General features: G+C 40.6%; 1 protein-coding gene across 1 annotated transcript in view; it reads right to left on the bottom strand.

Moving 5' to 3' along the window:
• Positions 1–19,145, bottom strand: part of LOC148526480 (olfactory receptor 5V1-like) — a 33,771-nt gene extending 14,626 nt beyond the window's left edge. The window contains exon 1 of the mRNA XM_088470140.1: positions 19,065–19,145. Within this exon, the coding sequence (XP_088326266.1) occupies positions 19,065–19,145 (81 nt within the window). The remainder of the gene's footprint in view (positions 1–19,064) is intronic.
• Between the last annotated feature and the right edge of the window lie 4,534 nt (positions 19,146–23,679).

The following is a 23,679-nucleotide window of genomic DNA, read 5'->3' as shown; positions in this document are numbered from 1 at the left end:
TCTAGGTCTTAGGGGTTTATTTATGGAGAAGCGTTGCTGATAATGTTTTTGCCTGATATTTAAAAGGGCAATGCTTTTAATGGGAAGACACTGCTAGTAAAAGCATTGCCCTTTTAAATATCAGGCATAAAAATGATCAGAAACCCTGGGTTTTACAACCTGACACTTGTAAATAAACCCTCTAGTTTTAAATAATATGAAATGTATTATGTGTATCAGTTGTTTGCACATGAACTTTCAGTGACATATTAAGTGTAACTACTTTAACGCCATAACTAATTAACTTAACTAAGCTGAATTGATAGAAATATCAGCAGGTTTACATATGACCGTATTTCCTGACAATCAGGCATTACATTTCAGGCCAATTTATCAGACACAACTTGTCAGGGTAGTGGCTCCAATAAGACTAGTACTGTACCTGGTAGAACCACCTTTTGTTGTAATAACAGCAAATCCTATCAGGTTTGCACACTGTTCGGGAGCAATTTTCTTGCTTGCAGATTTGCTCCAGTGTGCTTTGGTTGGTTGGATGACGCTTGTGAATTGCAATTTTCAAATATTGCCACAGATTTCCAATTGTATTAAGATCTGTACATTTACTTGGCTATTGTAGAACTTTCACCTTTTTGTTATTCAACCAGTGTTACCTTGACCTTGTACTTGAGATATTTTTCTTGCTTAAAGTTGAAAAAAACATAGTAAGTTTAAAGTTTTAAGTTTAAAAACGTACTTCCAGTCTTTAAGGGTCTATTTACTAAGCTTTGAATGGAGATAAATTGAACAGAGATAAAGTACCAACCAATCAGTTCCTGTCATTTTTAAAACACAGCCTGTGACATGGCAGTTAGGAGCTGATTGGGTGGTACTTTATCTCCATCCAAGGCTTAGTACATAGACCCTTTTTGACTTACAGTATCTCCCTATCATTTTGAACCATCCACTAGTTCTTCAATTTTAACAAAATGCCCTACACACATTATTTTGAATCATATTTTCATTGATATTAATAAACTTTGTTTTACATTCATACATATCTGGGGGTTTATTTACTAAAGTGTTGGTTTTTAGAAGTGAAGATGTTGCCCATAGCAACCAATCAGATTCTACTTAACATTTATCTAGCACCTTATAGAACGTAATAGCTAGAATCTGATTGGTTGTTATGGGCAACATCTCCACTTCTAAAAACCCTCACTTTAGTAAATATACCCCCTGGAGTTTGCCAGAAAATATCAGACTTACCCAGATAAAATGTGGAAGAACGTTTTGTGGTTAGATAGGACAAGAATTTAGCTTTTTGGCCCAAATTCAAAATGCTTTGAGGTGCAAACCTAACATTGCTCATTAAACATCATCCCTACAGTGAAATATGGGAGTGGCAACATCATCATGTTGTTTGGATGCTTTTCCTCAGCGGGGACTCCTCATAAGACAACAGACAAGAGGCACAAATAACAATGTAGACAAACAGAAATTACATAATATACAGGTCACTAGTAAGAAAGTGAAGGTGTTATTAATATAATTTATTTATATGGCCCCACAATTGGTCCACAGTGCCTTACAAAGTACATAAACAAATAGGTGACCAGTGACTTACAGTACAATACAATACAGAACAAGAACATGAATAATATACATTGCTACATTAGCCACCATAACACCCATATAAGCAGCAGAGCATAAGCAACCAAGTGTTAGGTGCACTAGTGGGGAATAAGAAGTAGATGAAAGTGAAATAGGGAGAAGCACAAGAGAATAGAGGGCCCTGCTCATAAGAGATTATATTCTAAAAGGGAGGGGCAGACAAAGAAGTGTGACACCAATGGGGTAGACGGGGAGGAAGGAAAATGTAGCAGCAAGTTAGGGTGAGAGCTGGAAAGCTTTAATGAAGTAGTGGGTCTTGAGAGCCCATTTGAATGATTGTAGAGAGTTGAAGAGTCTGATGGGGAGAGGGAGTTAGTTTCAAAGATGGGGAGCAGCACGGGCAAAATCTTGGAGGCAGAAGTGGGAGGAAGTAATCAGTTAGCATGAGAGGCAGCATGAATCAGTTGAACAAAGAGGGCGGACAGGAGAGTGAAGTGAGATGAGATCAGAGATGTGCAGTAAATGGGAGTGGATTGGGGGGACTTTGTAAGCGAGTGTGAGAACCTTGAATTGGGTTCTGAAAGGGAAGGGGAGCCAGTGGAGGGCTTGTAGGAAAGGGGAGGCAGATGTAGAGTGTTTGGAGAGGAAGATGAGCTGAGCAGCAGAATTGAGGTCAGACTGGGGAGGAGAGAGATAGGATTTTGGGTGGCCAGATAGGAGGATGTTATAGTATTCCAATCTGGAGATGACCAGTGAGTGTATGAGGGTTTTAGAAGCATCCTGGGTGAGATAGGGTCTGATCTTATAAATATTTTTGAGATGGAAATGACAGGACTGTGAGAGGTTCTGGATATGTGGTTTGAAGGAGAGGTATGAGTCCAGGATAACTCCAAGACAGCACACTTTGGGGCTAGTTGAGATAGTTGTGCCATCAATTGATAAAGAAATAGTGGAAAGTGAGGTTATGTGGGAGGGTGGGAAGATGATCAGCTCATTCTTAGACATATTAAGTTTAAGAAATCGCTTGGACATCCAGGAAAAGATAGCAGAGAGACAGTTGGAGATGCGACTCAGTAGAGAGGTGGAGAGATCAAGGGAGGAAAGGTAGATCTGAGTATCATCAGCATAGAGATGATAATGGAGGTCAAAAGAGTTGATGAGTTCACCTAGAGAGGACATATAGAGGAAGAAAAGGAGAGGTCAAAGAGCACCTACTGTAAGAGGTATGTAAATCATTATGATAAGTGGGACAACAATCCCTTAGTGCTTTCTTTAGTGACACTTAATAATAATTAGCATCCAATGAGCAATCTTAAGGTGAAAAACTTGGGGTAAAATATAGAGAAAAAATATTTTACAATAACAATGGTGTGGGACACTCAGGTGTCCTGTGCTGTACACACCAGCTTTTTTCCACGCCAAGTCACATTTACAGACTCAGGTGCACACATATATACAAGTGACGCATATCAATTAATCAGCACAGTTTGCCAGATGGACACATTTTTAGCAAAAAAGATGCCCGGCGCTAGCAGAGGCTCACGGGACCTGGCATGCCAAGAGGGGATGTTTGGCAGACTGGAGCAAATATGTGCAAGGACACATCTGTACTTGCATGTAATATTTTTTAAGAAGCTAAAGAAGCCTCTGATTGCTTCAGAGGCCAGCATTCACAGTGATGCAGTGCGCTGGTGATGTCATGACATCACCCATGTTGTGAGAAGTTTGCGTGGCCGTGCCTGCTGGATCAAGCTAAATCCAGTCAGTGCAGCAGTGAATGCATGGATGGCGGCCATGTGGAGTCAGCAATGCCCAGCGTGGTCAGGTAAGTACTGGGGTCAGGTAAGTACTAAGGGGACACTGCATAAGGGACGCTACTTTAAGGAGCACAATTACAGGGGGTACAGCATAATTGGCCACAACTACAGAGGCACTGCATTTGGGCACAACTACTGTACAGGGGGCAGTGCATATGGGAAAAACTACAGGGGCACTGCATATGCGCACAACTAGAGGGGCACTGCATATGGGCACTACTACAGGGGACATTGCATAAGGGGCATTATTACAGGGGGCATTGCATAAGGGGCATTACTACAGGGGACATTGCATGAGGGGCACTACTACAGGGGGCATTGCATAATGGGCACTACTACCTGGGGCATTACATAAGGGGCACTACTACAGGAATCACTGCATAATGGGCACAACTACAGGGGTACTATTAAAGGGGGCACTGCACAAGGGGAACTAACTTGATGCACTCAGTTTACAGGTTATAAGCTATGTTCCCATAAGGGACACTAACTTGATACACACAGTTTACAGGTTATAAGCTATGTTCCCAATAAACTGGTCCTACATGGACATATAAACTGTGCAACCTGTGATGAGCTGAGGTGATGGACTGACAGGAGTGGAGAGGAGGGTTGGTGAGGTAGATCTTTCAGGGTAGGGTGTAATAGGCATTACTGTGTGACACAATGTGCTATTAGGAGTCTTACTTAGTGTGGCATAATGTGTTATAAAGGGCATTACTGTGTGGCATTATGGGTTATAAGGGGCATTATTGTGTGGCATAATGTGTAAGGGGCATTACTGTGTGGCATAATGTGTTGTAAGAGGCATTACTGTGTGGCATGTAAGGGGCATTATGATGTGGCATGTGTTGTAGGGGCATTATAGTGTGGCATAATGTTTTATAAGGTGCATTACTTAGTGTGGCATAATGTGTAAGGGGCATTACTGTATCACAAAACCACACATCTTTTTCAGAAGTGCCAGAGGTGCATGCAGAAAAATGTAATCTTTGGGTTTTAGAGTTTTTTTAGGCAGGGGGGGGCAAAAAACTTTTTTAATGGGTTTATCAAAATGTATAGTTACACCACTGATAAATAGATAGATGTAGAAACCCCCCAGAGAGTGAGAGACTGTAGATAGATAGACATATAGATGTAGAAACCCCCAGAGAGTGAGACTTTGGATAGATAGATAGATAGATGTAGAAACCCCCCAGAGAGTGAGAGGCTGTAGATAGATGTTCAGTACCCCTAGAGAGAGACAGTAGATAGACATATAGATAGAGATATAGAAACCCCCAGAGCAGGAGAGACTGTAGATAGATAGATGTAGAAACCTCCAGAGCATGAGCAACTATAGATAGAGAGATAGGTAGATGTAGAAATCCCCCTATGAGTGAGACACTGTAGATAGATAGATGTAGAAACTCCCAATGAGTGAGACTGTAGATAGATAGATAGATAGATAGATAGATAGTGTGACACAGTCTGATTAGGAGGTCCCTCTCCTGGGTAGGGGACTCCTTCCTTACACACACACAGCAGCAGGGAAGCAGCACACCAGTCTGGATGCGAGTACAAGCTGGTCGGCGCCAGTCTTTATTGTGCAAAACAGAAATAACAAAAGAAACCATAAACATAAAACCTAGCCCTGGCCGGGCTCTAACTTTACAGGTGGTTCCCTCACTACCAGAACCTGGCAGGGCCTAATGCCCTCACCAGCAACAAAGGTACAGCACAACACTCACAGTTAGGTTTTCCAGTGTCTCTGAGCAAACTCCCTGCCTGCTCTCACAGGTGCGACAATCAGCCCTAAACACATTAGGCTTATATTGGCCACTCTCAGGTGGAAACCCTAACAAGCCTGTTACCAGGCTAAGAGAACCAAAACCTGGAGTGGCCGTGGGTGGAGCCCTCCCTCTCCTCTCACCCACAACCCCCAGGTCCCAAACCGGCTTTTCAAAAAGCCGAAACTCAAGCCTGCTACACTGCAGACTTTCTCCTGGGGGTTTAAAACACAAAAGACAGGAATCTGGGACAAATGTACCTGCCACAGACCACTTTACCAGTGATCCTATCACAATAGATAGATAGACAGATGTAGAAACTCCCAGAGCATGATAGACTATATATAGATAGATACAGTAGATAGATGTAAAAAACCACAGAGCATGATAGATGGATAGATAGATAGATGTAGAAACTCCCCAAAGAGTGAGACATGATAGATAGATAGATAGATAGATAGATAGATAGACAGACAGACAGACAGACAGACAGATAGATAGATAGATAGATAGATAGATAGATAGATAGGTAGATTAATGTAGAAACCCCCAAAGAGTGAGACACTGTAGATGGACAGATATATACAGTAGATAGATAGCTGTAGAATCTCCCCCAATGAGTGAGACCAACCCAGCTGAGCCGCCCCTAGGGCATCACTCTAGTGAGAAAGGTGAAGTGTAAAAAAGTGTTAGATAGATAGGAGCAGCTGCTGCATATATTAGAAGTATGGTGAAAAATAGATGTGTGAAAATGTTACATATAATAATTATAATAGAAAAAAATAAAGGTGCTAAAAGTGCAAAAAAAATATTATAATGCAATGCCCTGAAGCAGCCCAACCAAAGCAATCCAGGAGACCCACTCCCGAAAAATCACCCCATAGCTGCACTACATAAATTTATAGGACTTACCTAAATTGTGCCTTGTACTCAGAAACCCCCCCTACATGCACTACTGTAGAGCATATTCTAAGGTCAATATTAAGTACTTCAACCCATTGGATTATGATTCTTTCACAAAAAAACCTTATTTTAATAACTCACACTTAAAAAATAAAATTTGTTGGAAAATTCACTCATTAAAAAAAATAGGATGCGGGAAGGGGGAGGTTAGGCTTAGGCACTAGGGGGGAGGATAGGGTTAGGCCAAGGGATGGAGTGTTAGGGTTAGGGCAGGGGTTAGGAAAACACTTACCGTTCATTCCTATGGGTGTCAGGATTCTGGCTGTCAGGGTGCCACTGTCAGTATTCTGACCAGCGGCATCCCAACAGCCAGGATTTCATACCCAACCCGTTGTCAATATAATATTAAAAAATGTATAGAACAGTGATTAGGTGTGACAGATGTAGCAGCATTAGTAGTCTAGGAAAATCACCATCCTTTTATAAATTCTAGAACCAATAAATAACTAAAATGTGTGAGTTAGACATGATAAACTACTAGTATAAGCTAATGTGTGTTATTATTATTATATAGAAAGCCAACAAGGATCAAATGAATGAATGAATGTGGTAAGGCTATTCTTCTAGTAATGTCCTGATTCAGGGTTGTACACAATGCCGATGTTTTCACAAATGGAGCAATTTTTGCCACACTGACCACACAATCTAAGGTAGATTACCATAGTTGCACACTGTGATACTTTATTGACAGTGTGCTTGACAGTCAGGGAGCATTTTTATATATTTAACGGACTTTAAATGTGCAAAAAAGGCTGACATGGCCTTGAAGCGTTGGTAGAATAACATCCGTTTTGCACTTTTAAAGTCCGTTGGAATGCCGCCTGTTCCATGACTTTTGAAAATCTGTTGGATATATATATATATATATATATATCCCTACACTATCATAAACGGTCACAACATGCCTGCATTTTCTTTTACTTGCTACCCCCTATAAGATCCGCAAACGCTCCCTGTCTGTCAATCACTCTGTGTCCATGTCCTCACTGCAACCTCGGTCGGTAAGTTGGCTTGTGTACACTACTACTGATGCATGCTCAGTCCAAAACAATTTACTCAACCGCACAAAACATCAGCATAGCATCCACCTCTAAATCAGTCCCTTATTTCCTCAGCAGTTATTAAATTATTGCCGCCGGGCCCCATCATAGTTACGTCCCTGATCATATCACTACCCCGAACTGTGAATATAATACACATGTGGTTGGTCTAGCTTCATGTTGCCTAAAACCCTCTCTATTTGCCCTCTTATACCCACATCTCTTAATTATACACATCGCCCTGTACAGGGCCAGCTCTAGGGGTGTTCGACCATTGTGGTGGAATAGGGGTGCCACCCATAGAGGACGTACACCTCCCCAACATCCCGATTCCGCTGTTCCACCCGTGGGCTGAAGTGGCCCATGGGTGGTCAAATCAGGAGGTTGGGGACCCCCACTGCCACAACTGTGCAGCAGTGCCGGACCCTGGAGTCTGAATGGATGCTCCTCGCATGCTCGCGGCATCCATTCAATGATGGGAGAGGGCTGGGGGAAGCCCAGCTAGTGAGGCTCCCCCCCAGCCTAACATTCTTTGGAGGCGTGCACACCTCCAAATAACGTCATGTAGGAAGCATGGCCTATGGTATTAGGCAACGCCCCCATTTCTGGTCACGCATAGGGGTGCACTAGAGAGAGCCGGCACAGAGTGCTCTCACCCCTGGAGCTGGCCCTGGCACTTAAATTACGCTGCAGTGTACACAGTGCTTCCATAGTACCTCTTAGTATGACACACAGCACCCTCCAAAATGTCACTCAGTATTCACAACATAATACCTTTCAGTATACACAGTGACCACCACCATAATATCCCTCAGTACACACAGACCCTCCATATTACCACCAGAACACACAGTGCCCCATATTACCACCAGCACACACAGTGCCCCATATTACCCCCCGGTACACAGAGCACCTCCATAATACCCCCAGTACACACATAGCCCTCATATAACCCCACAGTACACAGTGGCCCATAGTACCCCCCAGTACACAGAGCACCTCCATATTACCCACCGCATTACACAGTGGCCCATATAACCCCCAGTACACAGAGCACCTCTATATTAGCTCCCAGTACACAGAGCACCTCCATATTACCAACCAGTACACAGAGCACCTCCATATCAGCCCCCAGTACACAGAGCACCTCCATATTAGCCCCCAGTACACACAGTGCCCTCATATTACCCCAGTACACACAGTGCCCTCATAATACCCCCTAGTACACAATGCTCCCATGTCACCCCAGTACACACAGTGCCAACATACAGTATTGCCCCAGTACATACTGCACCCCCATATTAATCCCCAATACTCACAGCACATCCATATTACACCCCATACACACAGCACCCATATATTAATCCCCAGTACACACAGCACATCAATATTACCCCCCACAGTACACACAGCACCCATATATTAACCCCCCAGTACACAAAGTGCCCCAGTACACAAAGTGCCCCCATATTAGCCCCCAGTACACACAGTGCTACTGCCCCCATAGTATCTGTTTTTTTCCCCCCTGTAAAAACTGAGCAGTGAGCCGGAGCAGTGTTGTGATGGGAGGCGGCACAGGCAGTGACTCAGATGAGGAGCAGGTCAGCAGCAAAAAGAAGACTGATATGTGCAGCCCACTTTGAGCCCAGTAGTAGGCTGGCTGGTCCCTTGGGAGAAGCCATCCACTGTGAAGCAATGTCGGACAGCCAGCCCTGATATGTGTCCTGCTCTGAGCTGGCTGTGTCATTTGCTTCAGTCTGTGAATGCACATGCTCACAGCCATCTACCCACCATTGAGGAGTGGCCAGAGGGTCCCGCAGCACATCTACTAAACTGTGAGTAGCCCCAGACCCAGGGAGGAAAGGTAGGGGGCAGGGCTATGTGCTTTAGTCATAGAGGCTGCACTGCATTCTGCATGGGCCGTCCCAGTCACCAGACTCAGACTGACAGCTCTGGCTCACTGTCAGTCTGGTGACAGTGTGTGACAGTGGCTGCTGATCACAGAGGGGGCCGGTCCAGTGGGAAGTGGCCCGGTCTCCCATTGGACCAATCCGCCCCTGGGCAGCAGCACCCAGGACACACTGCTGTGTGGTGAACTGCTGCCACTGAGTGCAGCAGGAGTCTCCTCTGCCTGCACCAGATAGGAGGGGAAGAGTGTTCGCACTGATCGCGCACCCCCTTGGCACCCAGATACTGTTTCTATTTTTTTTATGTAAGTAGGTGCAGCCACACACTCTTGCCATTACCTGAGCCTGGCCAGGCTCTTTGCAGCCCTGTGTCTGATGCTGCATATGTATACACAGACAGTTGTGGACAGCTGTAGTGGCTCAGGTTGGCGTCTCAGTATAAGTTCTTACCACTGCTGCATTAGCATATCTTCACATATCCACCCCTGCAAAATTCACACCAGTTGCAACAATAGTGTTCAACTCTGAATCAGGCCCTAAGTTACTAGACACTTGCTGCAACAGTGTAGTCGCAAATTTTATCAGCTAATATATGATTCTAATATTGCCTTAGCTTTAGCTGAAAGTAATTTAAAATCACATCTAGTCCTAATAGAGAAGGAGTCTGCTCTAAAATTATATATATATATAGCTTTAAAGTTATGTGATTCTGTGTGCATTATTTCGTCCGGAGTGCCGCCTGTGGATTCTTATATTACAACGTGTCTCACATTGGGGAAGACTGTGGAGGGCACCCGGCTCAGCTACTACATTTACCATTGGAGTGCCGGATCATGGAACTATATATACAGTATCTATATCCTCCACACACGGCGGCACTCATGTAATGTACTTAGGGCAGAAATAATGCCAATGTTTCGATATATTTTATTCCATCGTCATCAGGATGATGATGGAATAAAATTTCTAGAAAAGTTGGCATTATATCTGCCCTAAGTGTATTCAGTACCTGAGTGCCGCCATGTCTGGAGGATATATTTGAACCCCTTGCTTGGGATTCTGTGGGAGGGCACCAGGGTCGGATAATATTGAAGTTTATGTGAGTGCCGCTCTGCTGGAATTGTGTTTTTATATATATATATATATATATATATATATATATATATATACAGTATATATAAGCGAACAAGGATGGGCACTCACCAATCAGTAAAAACTTTTTTTTATTTACTCACGGATCACATAACGTAAGTCGACGTTTCGGTCCTTAAGAGACCTTTGTCAAGACAGATTCACAACCACAGAGCTACCACCAAGGAGACCCACAACCCAACTGCCCTCCAGCTGACTGAAATAGCCACATCAATTAAGCAGGCTCCAACCCCAATCAAGGCCCGGAAGTGTCTATATCGAAGCAGCAACAATGTAAATATTAGTCCAGTTCATACTCACCACTATAGCAGCATGGCTGCTGCCCAAAACGGAGGCACAACAGCCTCCACACTAATAGATAAACAGAGAGAGCACCGCAGCGCCACACACCGGAAATGGCTTTCGCTCCACAAGGTGGAACGCATCCCACCCGGAAGTGACACGGCTCACATGTCACATGCAAGGTTGCTAAGCAACGCAACCCAGCACAATAGGCAATGCCACCGTGCGCATAACTGTACTCATCAGGACTCAAGGTCATTGCAGAGTGAGTGAAGGGATGTCAGTGTTTGGGGGTGGTGATGGGGGAGTGGTCAGAGAAATGCAGGTGTGCCTGTCCGTTTGAACGTAGTTGCATAGATGTGTATAAATTAGCCGCTGCAACTGCATACACAGCTAGTGTACTCAGTGAGACTTGCAATTTCTGAGACAGGTCAGAGCTGTTGTAATTCTACGTGACGGGCCACTGTTACTCGATGTTACTGATGTGTACGCAGGACTGCAAGGTATTACAGATGTGAAAAAGTGGTAGTGGGCATCTCTATGCTGGCTGAGCAGTTGCAAACATTAGCATATTTACGCAGCTGAATTGCATGCTTTTACGCAGCCGCAATCGCAATAGCGATCCATGCTGAATCAGACCCTCTGTCTATACTAGAAAGACATTCATCCTACATTTCAATAGATTTCATCACTGATTTACAACCATCAGCACTGAGGACAATATTATTTGGGTTATGACGTACCACCTAGTCAAATCTCTTTCAGGTATTACTGCTGTTCCTTCATTGGAAATTCTTTTTACCAAAAATATTTCATTTAATGTACTTGGTTGCCCTAATGAATTTTTCTGATTGAGTAGCCCAATGAGTTTCCAAATTATGGAGGTCCCTGTATCTAAACTGTAGTATTCATGTCATCTGCTCTACGGCATATCACCCACAGTTAAATGAACAGACAAAGGGAGTTAACTGTCTTAGAAACACTATAAAAACCTTCATGAGAATTTTTATCCCAGTTAGTCAAAATAATTGGGTGGTCCTGTTGCCCTGGGTGGAAATCCACCTATAATATTCATTAGCATGAGACCACTTCTGTCTCTCCATCCTCTTTTTACTAAATTTGCTTTATTTTCCATCTTACAAGATTACAAGACAAGAAATGGCATCATGTTCCTAATTTATAACAGGCAATAGAGGGCCTGATTCTGAGTAGTATACAGCTCCGTTTGTGACCACATTTAAAGAGTTTTAGCAAACTGTGTATGCACAGTATCTAATATATCTAACTTTGCATATCAATGGGTGAATCTAAGTCATAAGAATCTCATCTATTTATCTGTGTCCATGAAATGAGTATTTCTGGGTGGTAGCTAGGCAGCAACATTACACGTGCATGCAAAATAATCTATTAATGGGAGTGTTGTAGGCATGTCACCAGAGTTCCATTCATTCTGTCTTGCATATGCTGAGGGGACATCTGTTTTAGATTGGTCTCCTGCACTCAGCATGGGATAGGTGTAAGGGGATGTGGGCAATATCCCAACCGAGGGGATTCTGGCACCTGAGAATGCCGGCGCCAGAATCCTGACACTTGTCAGAATCCAGGCGCCGGCATCCTGACCACTGGAATCCCAAAGGTAAGTAGCGGGGTTAGGGGGAGGGTTAGGCACTAATGAGGGAAGGTTAGGTTTAAGGTGTAGAGAGGGGTAGGTTAGGTTTAGGCACTAGGGGGTGAGGTTAGGTTCAGGCACCAGGGAGGGAGTGTTAGGGTTAGGGAGAGAAGGAGGGTTAGGAAAAATACAGAGATGTGTGTGTATCCAAACCCTGTCGGGAAGCCAGTGTTGGGATTCTGACTGCCAGGATCCCAAGTGCCGGCATCCCATACCCATTCCGCTGTAAATGCTGATAGATAGTAATGATGATGGCTGTAACTACAGTTGACAGTGCAACTACTGTATACTTGTTAAGATGTGAGTATACTGTAGTTGCATAAACATGTGGTTATAAATATGGTGGCAGCAGCCGTCCAAGCTTGTGGCCACTTTGCATTCAACTCAGTAACAGGCCCAGAGTGAGGATTTTATTAATTGGAGTTGAAGCCTGGGAGGCATCTGAGTACATGTAATTGTGTCACGGTTTAGTAGAAAAGTGGCTTGCTAAAGGTAAAGATCTATAGGTTAATACAGTCTTATTACCTCTCTACAGGAATTGTTCAACAAGTAGATGTTTTTAGGAAAAAGTAAAAAAAACACAAATAAATGGAATAGGCACAATTTAGACAATCAAAATTATGGTAGGGTAAAGGAATCAACAAATAGAGGACCTAAAGGGGTCGATTCAATATTTAGAGAGGAAAAAAAGGGACATATATGTTAAAGACCCAAGAAACAAAGAGGGCAATGAAGATAAAAGAACAGATAATAATGAAACAAAAAAATGTGGACAGTTAATGGAAGTGTGGTAGCATGTAAACCACTCTGGGAGAGAAAGGTGGGAGAGACAACAAAGGATTTAGTAGGTGTTTAACATTAAATATGTTTATTTTTTTTGTGGGGTGGTTTGTATGAGAAACAGAAATCCAAATTATCTGATGGACCTAGGCTTGGATACTTCTCCTGGGTCCATGACACTTATTTATATGGTGTCTTTGTGATGTCTCATATTGAGAAGTGCATATACAACAGCTGGATTCAAACTATGAAAAGCAGAGGATTGGTGAAAACTTTTGGCTCAAAAATGCGTATCATGCAATCCTATTGTTGATGTTTTTGCACATGCAAATTCTCCATAGACAGAAGCCGGCAAACTGTTGTAACTATCTCAGAGCAGGTGAAAAGTAGTGCAAAATCCCTATTTTTGCTTAAAAATGTGGGGACCCCCCCTTATGACATGTTAGGTAAAAAAAAAATTTGCTTAATTTGGCCAGTAATGACATGTCAATTTTGAGATGAAACAAATAAATGTAGTGGAAAATTGGTTTCAAGTAGCGGAACAGTTATTTGGGGGGGGCTGTGTCTTACAGGTGGCTGCACCTGGTGTATTTCTAACATTTTTAAGAGAGCACTTTTTTGACTCAAAAATATACTAGCATCCATTTTAATATACCCCCAATTTAACTGCAGCAATTATTTTTTCAAAAACAAATTGCTTTTTATATTTTTTCAACACTTATACAAATATGCATATAACAGCCATTTGACACAATTTAGGAACCCCAAATACCATTCTTAGGGCCACTAATACACTCCAAAATAGTTTACCTATATAATTTCCCTAATTTAAGAGGTACTGACAGATTTCCCCAAATTCACCTGTATGTTTTGCAGGTTACTCTACAAATTTTTCACACAAATGCCTTTTTGCATCTTTTAATAATTGGATAGTGAGAAAAACGGGAGCGCGCATAAACAAAATATGCAAAAATATTGCACCAAAACATACCAATTGTTTGTAAACTTCTCCAGCGTCAAGTTTTCACTTTATCACGTCTAATTAGATTCCCCCCTTAATATGCTAAGTTAATTAAAAATTTTCCTAAATTACATTAATTTCAAGTTCTTCATATCATTAGAAACATATACTGAGCTGCTGAGAGGAGGGTTGAGTGAGTACTAATTACCTGATTCTGTGCTTGTCTGAGTGGGTGCCTGGGCCACTGTAGAGGAGGAGAAATGCCCCCTCCATAGCATCACAGATAGTGATTTTTTTTTCAAGTGGGCAAAGCCACACCTCTCGAATTTTGACATGCCCCCTGTATTTTTTGTGCCCAACATATGTTTCAGCATCTCATAGCATATTGATACAGTATACTGTATTTTTGTGCATGCTGTTTGAGTAAATGATTATTCTACTGCAATGATAAATAAGTCTATACTTTTTTATGTAATGCATTGTGAGATTAGAAAAAACTTTTGTCTTCTGGAGCAGATGTTTTAATTAAATAAAATGCATATGTGCATCCTGATCATCTGGCTTACGTGTTACACAGTTTCTATGGCACACATCTCAAGAGATGTTTCCAAGAGCTATAATAGGGAGTTTTACTGTAAACTGCACACACTGATTCCTGTTTGAAATAACACAGCAAACAGCAAATTAAATCTGTTCTAACAAAGTATGTAAAGTACACCAGGTATGTTTATATAATAAGTGGAAATAAGGCAGTAATTTGACATGTTAAATGTTGGGAAAGGTTTGTTTTGTTCTCAGGACAAAAGTTTCCATTTTGACAAAAAGTTAAATTTTACTTAATGCACTTGATTAATACAGAGTGGTTTATGTCTACTTAACCTTTTCTACTAGGAGGCAAGGCTATATTCAAATATCAAATCTATAGGTTTATAATTACTTGGAAATATTACAGGATTTTTTCTTTAGTATGTAAGCATTAGATTTTCATTCCACACTTTATATTATTCTTGTCATTTCTGGTGGGAATGACATAGGTGTCGAGTTATTAAAATTTAAGATTTTCCAACAATTTTGCAACTAGATTAAAAGCAGTGATTTTTTCTAGAGGAATAACCAACCTTGTTTTGATTTTTTTTAAAAATCATTCCTTTAAAATTTGCGACAAATTAATGAAAAATTAGTACTTTTACAAACTTTATTACTTTCGCTCCTCTGTTATTTTATTGACTTTTAATGTCTTCAGATTTTACAGTTAGATTTACATAAATAAGTATGCCTATTATTTAAAATACTAAAAATAACAAATATTATTAATGTATCAAAATCATTATTTTACTCTTTCACTGCTCCCTACTAAATTTTTGCCTACTGTACACTGTACATTAGAATTGAAATTCAGTAAGTTTGAATGCATTTATAGGATTGTGTATGTTACGTTGAACAATGAGAAATAGGTCAGTTCTGACTGAATTCATCTTGCTCGGCTTTTCTATCCCAAATTGGCTCCGTACACCCCTCTTTTCTTTCGCTATATTACTGTATGTGTTCATTATATGTAGCAACATTATGATCATAATGATAGTGAAAATTGAACCAAAGCTACATATCCCTATGTACTTCTTCATAACTAATTTTTCCTTTCTGGAGATATGGTACACGACAGTCACTGTCCCGAGAATGATACGTGATTTAATTATGGAAGATACATCTATTTCCTTCAATTACTGCATTGTCCAGTTATATTGTTTTCTGGTTTGTGGAGCTAATGAACACTGTCTGCTGGCAGTTTTAGCATATGACAGATTTATTGCCATCTGCCGCCCACTTCAGTATGGAACTATTATGAAACAAAAATCTTGCCTGCAAATGGTAGTGAGTGCCTGGCTTGTGAGCTTCCTCATTCCTACCTCTACTGCATTTTCCTTCTACACGACAAAATACTGTGGTGTCAACATTAATCATTTTTTCTGTGATGTTGCTCCATTACTGCAGATTACCTGTGGTGAGGACACTGATACAGGAACAGTATTTTATACACTGTCTTCTACCTTAGTGTTGAGCTGCTTTTTTATGATCTGTGCGTCCTACATTTTCATCCTCTATACTGTACTTCATATAAAATCCCACACAGCCCTCCATCATGCTTTATCCACCTGCGCTTCCCACCTTACTGTGGTTACACTCTTCTATAGCTCCTGCATGTTCATGTATGTTAGACCAAGTTCACATAAATACATTGATGTGGACAAACATGTAGCCATAGCTTATATTGTTGTTGCACCTATATTAAATCCTATGATATATACTTTCAGAAACAAAGCAATGAAATCTGCCTTAAAAAGTTGTATAAAACTAACAAAATGAATACATGTTTTAAGTAGAGATGTGCACGGACCCCTGTGCCATGGTTTTGGTTCTAATTCATCATTGTATTTTGATTTAGGTAAAACCACCCTCAAGTGTTTTAGTTAAGATTCGGTTTTTGTTCGGTCTTAGATTCCTTAAAAATGCATCAAAATTGATAACAAAATAATAAAAACAGCTAAAATAATGTAATTTAGACCTAGTGTGACAGGGTCAGCATGATTCCACATTCAGTAAATGTGGAATATCCAGATCTCCCAGGTTTGGCAGAGCAAAGGCATTATTTGTTATGTCCAGTTCAGGTGGTGCCTCAATCAGTGCCTGGAAAGACAGCTGATTACAGACACCTGTGGGAAGCTGGTTTAAAAACTGCAGAGACACTGGGGAAACTGAGCCTGATGGTGAATAGTCATCCAGCCTATAGGCCCGGGGTTGACTAGTGTTAGGGCTCCTGGACCTGTGAGTCCACTGAATAAAATATTGCTGTATTGGAAGACTTGTGTGACATCTTGCCTGTGAAACTGCCATATCCTGTGTACCTGCCTGTGGTGAGCAATAAAAGCTACTGATGGATTTTACCCGGCTAATGCGATTCTTGTCACACTATTTACATGCACTCCAAAACCAGAGATCAGATTTTAAATACAAATTCTGAACTGATAGCAGACCCAAGCCAGGACTTGGTTCTGCCTGGAACTCCAAGTGTGATCCGAGCTGGGACTCAATTTGACTCGGAACCTTAAAGTTCAGGTGTGCTTGGTTTTCAGGAAACCTGAACAGCACATCTCTAATTTTAAGCCGGTAACTACAGTAGTTCATAAAAGTGTCTAGAATTTATGAACAATCTGTACAATAGAATGAGCAGTGTGTAATGTTGCAAACATGAGCTGATACTGTTATCTAATCAATGCAGACTTTGATTTATAATTGTTATGATCAGATTGCTAATAATTGTTATACACAATCAGCATTTACTATTGAATTCAATTAGTTTACAAAGTAATATGACATTTCAAATGTAGTTAAAAAAACAAGTTATATGTATTAACTTTATTTGTTATAAAGGTCTACTCAACTTCACGATTGTTATGTACCAGTTTTTATTTACTGTTTATTAACAGTTATTTAAATAACAGGCACATATTAACTGCTTTACAGAGAATTTTTAGACATTCACATCTATACCTGACCAAGAGTAGCTTACAAACTATATTCTATAGTACATGTAAACGGTATACAATCGGAAAGCCGGCTGCCTTAATACCGGCAGCCGGCTTCCCGACTGTCATATACCGGCGAGGGTGAAATGCTGGGCGTCTAGATGTAGATGCCTGACATTTCCCAGATGCCGGGAGACCGGCGCTCAGCATCCCGATCAAAGGGATGCCGGGTGTCGCGAGCGGACAGCCGCAGGGGGGGTTGGTTAGGTTTAGGGCACCCGGGGGGGACTTAGGGTTAGGCACCCCCCCGGGAGGGTTAGGGTTAGGCTAGGGGGAGGGAGGGTTAGGGTTAGGCACCCCCTGGGGGGACTTAGGGTTAGGCACCTCCCCAGGGAACTTAGGTTGAGGCAGCGGGGAAGGGGGGGTTAGGGTTAGGCACTCAGAGGGGGGATTAGGGTTAGGCACTTGGGGGGGAGGTTAGGGTTAGGCACCCCTAAGGAGAGTTAGGGTTAGGTTAGTCAGTACTTAGCTATCCACGATTGGGATTTCCAGCGCTGTCGAGCTTCCGCTGCCGGGAACTCTGCTTTGGTCGGACAGGCGCTGCCGGGAATCATACCAATTCCCATGTACACACATACACAGTAGGGTTAATTATTGTCAGATGAAGACATGGTGAGAACATTAAAAACTCCAAACATATTAACCCTAGTCCAGTGGTTCCCAAACTGCGCCGTGGCATCCTGGGGTCCCTCAGGACACTTGCAGGGGTGCCTCAGGTTGATGGTCCAGCACAAATCAAATTATTTATGTCAACGTAATGTAAATACTGTATGTGGTCAAACAGAAGTGAAAACCTGTCCACCACCTCATAACTGAACCTAAGGATGTTAGGTAGCACAATTTTCTTCACTTTACAACTGTACTTTATTTAATTTTTTTCTGAATTTCTCAATAACAGACAAACTTGGGGGTGCCGTGAAAAAATTCTGATACTTTAGGGCACCGTGGTTCAAAAAACTTTGGGAACCTCTGCCCTAGTCAGAATAGTATCCATGACCCAATGCTGTGAAGAAAGCAAAGCCACCATGACATCCAGTTTAATAGATACATCACATCATTCTTCTCTTCTGTTGTTGAACCTGATCATTTCACTAAAATACTCTCAGATGATTGTTTTCCTTTTGCATTCCTTCCAGTAATAATATCAAAGCAATGTCTTGTCATATGCAGTCCAGCACTCATTAATACAAATATATAAAAGGGAAAGTCACTTCCTTCCATAAGGTGATCTTCCTATGTTTTGATTAGCTACAAAAGTAAGGATACCACTTTTACCAACACATGGATTGATTGTTCTACACAGTGTGGAAGGATATAACATGATTCAAGCATGAGCTACGCAGATTATGTTGTACTGCACTGAATGAAGGTTATTGCACAAGGCACTGGTATGTCTAAAAGTCACTTCACCATGCTTATGCTCCTGGAGCTCACTCTTGCATTCGACACCACTGACCACCCTCTCTTCCTTGCACACCATTTATAACCTTTGAGGTTTTTCTCTTCTGGATGACTTCTTAACTCTCCAACTGCTCCTTTCCTGTTTTTACCTTTTCCTTCCTTCCTGCCCTCTCCTCTTCTTGTTGCACAACTTCCTTGATGAACTCATCACCTATGGTTTCCAGTATCATCTCTATGTCAAAATTTAATTGTTCGCCCCTGCCCTCTCTCTGTCGTTTTATTTCTTGTGTATCAATATGTTTTCTCTGCTATCACCTCATGGATGTCTATATAAAGCTCAACATGTCATATTTCTGTTTTGTTTCATACCTAGCTGAATTAGTATTATACTTAATATCTAGATTATATTGCATCTTGGTATTTTGAATGATCTATGTCTAACCTTTCCTTTTATTCCTTATATTTTGCTTGCATGACCTCTATGTATTATTTTTTGTGCTTTAATTTAAAACACTCTAATTTTATCACATTATATTTAAATATGATAATTTTAATAACCTGCACTGGCTGTTATCTTTTCTGGTCCATATCCCTCATTAAACTTCAAATGGCTGATGAATTTCAGTGCAGGACAAAAATATCCACTAATGTCCAATAGGCTGATATTAAAATGAGCGGGATCTAAGTGCTGAAAGTTAGACACAACCAAAGGTCAGTAAATAGTTTTATTTGCCTTCATATATATGACTGCACATTATACAGAGTATACGTTATGGTTAATAATTTTAAGGGCTTTCTCACCACTTAGACAGGGTTTGTTTCTATAGAGTAAGCCAATGCTGGTTTTAGGGTCTCTGAGGGGGCAGGTACAAAGTAAGTAGCTTCATGCCTCCATTGGGGGGCTCATTAATAGCAATCACAGTGGGAACAGAGAAATCAGTAACTCTGAATCCTCCATTGGGGGGCTCATTAGCAGTGATCACACTGGGAACAGAGAGAGCTTTAACTCTGAAATCCACCCAACCATGGCCCCATCTGAGTGAGCATGATGAAAGAAGGCTTTTCTTTCAAGTGCATTATAGGGAGGGCCACACACCATATTTGCTAACAAAATGAAGGGTAGAATCAATTCATATATTTATGCTTGGGTGCTGATATCAGATTAGTGTAAAATATAGTCAGCATACAGTATCACATGTAATATTACATATTTGCAAATTTAGCCTTTGTCCCAAATGACATGTACAGTATTATATCGGTTTCAAAAATAGTTTGTTGTAAGTTTTTCATTTCCATCTGAAATAATAAATAGCATTGCAGGAAATTTTTTATATCAGAGAAATCTGAGGTGTATATGTAAAGGGAATTTAAGTCTACATACAAATGCAAAAATGTCAATAACAGACTGTGAGTAAGTCATTTATAAAAAGGTAACACAGTAGTGGACCCAAAACTGAGCTTCCAGGGAGCCCTGAGAATAAGTTTTAGGAGGATACAGTTGGAGACAGAGCTTGACACAACTCTTCCCAATGCAGTAAATAGGCATTAAACCATGTGTACTAATAACTGTATACCAATAACTTAATAATACAGTATAATAAAACATATGACTACTGAATTTTTATTCTCTCCTGCCTTTTTCCTGCATTCTATTCCTATATGACCATCCCTAATGCAACAATCCCCTCTACAATCCATCCATTTACTGAAAAAAGACAAATTTCCTTTCTTCCTGCTCAAAGTTTACTGAACCACTCTGTCAACATCTAGACTGTTTCACCATACACTCTTCAGAACCAAATACAACTACTTAACCTAACTTTCAAAGCTAACATCAACAGCTACCTCCTGCATCTGATCTCATCTTACATACGCTTATTTATGGACTTTTAAACCATCACCTCACTTCCTCTTTAATTACTTGTGTTGCAGAATCTGATTTGTATTTATTATATTTGCTATATATGTATTAATATATATATATATATATATATATATATATATATCACATATATCTTATATCTGTAAATATAATATGTCAGGCTTATAGTCACCCCCACATACTACCAACTACTCATGACCCTTAAATCTCTTATATCACCATCTGGTGCAGGGTCTCTCACTACCTTTCTGAGTTTATTGTCTCATTTTTAAATTTTTACAAAGCCACGTAGTCTCTCTACAGTCATACATTAAGGATACCAAACATTTCCTTAATCTAGTTAGGTGCATGAAATGGCAAAAAGGATACCATTTTGTAACATGTGATGTAGAATCACTATATACGAATATATCACATATAGGTGGCTTAGAAGCATCTAAGTCCATCTAAGTTAAGGACCAGGAACTAAAATGAGAGATGACATGTTTTTGTTTTGGATGGAAGGGCTTTCATTTTATCCCACAATTGTTTTCTTTTTAATTCACAACGCTATTTGCAGCTACATGGTACTGTCATGGGCACCAATTTTGCTCCTAGCTTTGCCAATCTATAATTGGGATGTTTTGAAGACAAGTACATCTGGAATGGAACTAATGGGACAAACTTGGTGCTTTATGGTCAGTACATCATTGGCATTTTTATTATCTGGGATAGGAACAGTCAATCCATTTTGAGTTTTGTTGATTACTAAATGTTTATTAATTTGATCTGAGTTTCACCAGCACTTCAAGCACTACTGAAATTAATTTCCTGGATATTGCCCTTTCTGTGCAGGACAATGTGATTACCCCTATTACTTATCATATTTGAGTTGTCAACATAAGCAATAGAAATACAACATTCCCAAAGGGCAATTACTAGGAATTAAAATAAACTGCTCTGAGGATACTAATTTTTACAACAAAGCAGAATCATTAAATCAAGGGCTATCCAGAATACCTCTTAGACAGGTGCAGAGCTGAAGATAATATCATTAATAGATAATTTTTGCTAGAGGATAAAATGGGTAAAGTTTCCTCTATGAATAAGGACGGTCCCATCCTACCATTTGTGACTTGTTTTAATAGATACTCACAGAAGATCAAGAAGATTTTGGATAAGAATTTTTCCCTACTTAAAATTGAACTAAATGTGTCACCCCTTTTGGAGGATAAGGCAAAAGTAATATTCAAGGAAGTTAAGAACTTGAAGAATTAATTATCTCCAAGTGTTTTTGTCCCAGTAGACAGACTTCAGCATGCAAAGAGGGTGCTGCATTGAGCTGCTCCTGGTTACTTAGAAATACAATTTTGTGTTTTAGATGAGGAAGAAGTAGATGTATAACTTGCAAGTATATTGGGAATACGATTTTGACCTTTAATTCCTTCACATTGAATCATAAGTTCAACATTGCACAATTAATTGTACTTATGCTACATAATTTATTTAATTTTGTGTGTGTTGGCTGCACCACACAAAGTTTAAATGTATAGTTTTTAACATAGAAGGAAAATCAATAAAATGATTATGACACATAGCCTTTCGAGGCGCATAAGGTGTGTACATAAAGGAAATACAAAAGGACTCATAATATAATTGAACATATTCTGGCCAAAACCAGAAGGGAGGATAGATATTATACACTCTGCAAACATGAAGCTTTTTGGATATTTGCTTTGGACACTTTGTCCCCTAGTGGGCTGAATGAGTCTACAGAGTTAAATGGATTCTGCAATTAATTTGTACATACATTGTCCTCCTTGTATTATACATAATTTGATTCTTACATCACCTACAGTAGTACTATCCTCTCTACCATCTACCATAGCTACCATCTTCATCCATGCTGTCACTTTCTATCTCAATGGTGCTCATGCTGAATTGAAAAGAATTTGCCTCTCAATTGCAATCCTAAAATTCACTCAGCAAAAATACTAGCAGAGCTGGCTATATGGTAAAACGCATCCAGCTCATCAAGGAAACCACATTTGGCTACTTTACAGATTGTTTAAATAAAAGTATATGTGCCTGTTTTACACCAGATCATGTAGCTTTACTGTGTTAGTTTATACTAAAAGTACAGTACAATTCCATATACAATATGGCACTGTATGCCTAAACAGTGTTATTAATAATGAATAAAGTCACAAATGCCATGCAAACTGGAATTAAATTAAGCCCCAAAAACAAAATGAAAGTATTAAGTTCTAATTAGAGATATGCACAGACCTCCATGTTTTGGTTTTGGATCAGAATTCATGTTCGTGTTTTAGTTTTGTAAAATTACAAAATAATCATCCTGTTTATTGATGGCATTAAGGACATATGATTGACATTACCATATAAAAGAATCCAATACAGATATGCATTGACTTTGTCATACAGTCAGGTCATTTGATTGACGTCTCTGTGTACCTATGATAACAGAACCAACTACTAGCTGATTTGCCACGCCCCACAGTGTAACCACCAATCAACGGCGCTAATGACCTGGACTATATGGTTTAAATCACCCTCTGTAGACAGTACCCTCACTGCATTGCCTTGAAGAAGACCCCACGTTGGTCAAAATGCGTTGGCACAAGATTATATCCACCTTTCATCAATCCATCTAGCGAGGACTGGAGATTACTACACCACACACAGCGTCGGCTTTCATGAGCCGCGAAGACACAGAGACAGAGTGCACAAGACAAGAAGAGAGGATTCCAGAGTACATCGAGCAGGCAGGGGTAAGAGCGGAATCCTGTGAAGACAAGAGGAGGTGAGTTCCTAGTCAGCAGGGGGAGAGCGGGGACTGTTCCTCTCAGAGCAGTCTATGTTTATCCCTCTCTGCGTGCACC

The sequence above is a fragment of the Taudactylus pleione genome, unplaced genomic scaffold (assembly GCF_031769625.1).
Source record: "Taudactylus pleione unplaced genomic scaffold, aTauple2 ptg000095l, whole genome shotgun sequence".
Taxonomy (NCBI): Eukaryota; Metazoa; Chordata; class Amphibia; order Anura; family Myobatrachidae; genus Taudactylus; species Taudactylus pleione.
The sequence above is the reverse complement of the archived record's forward strand: the minus strand, read 5'-3'. Positions and strand labels throughout refer to the sequence as shown.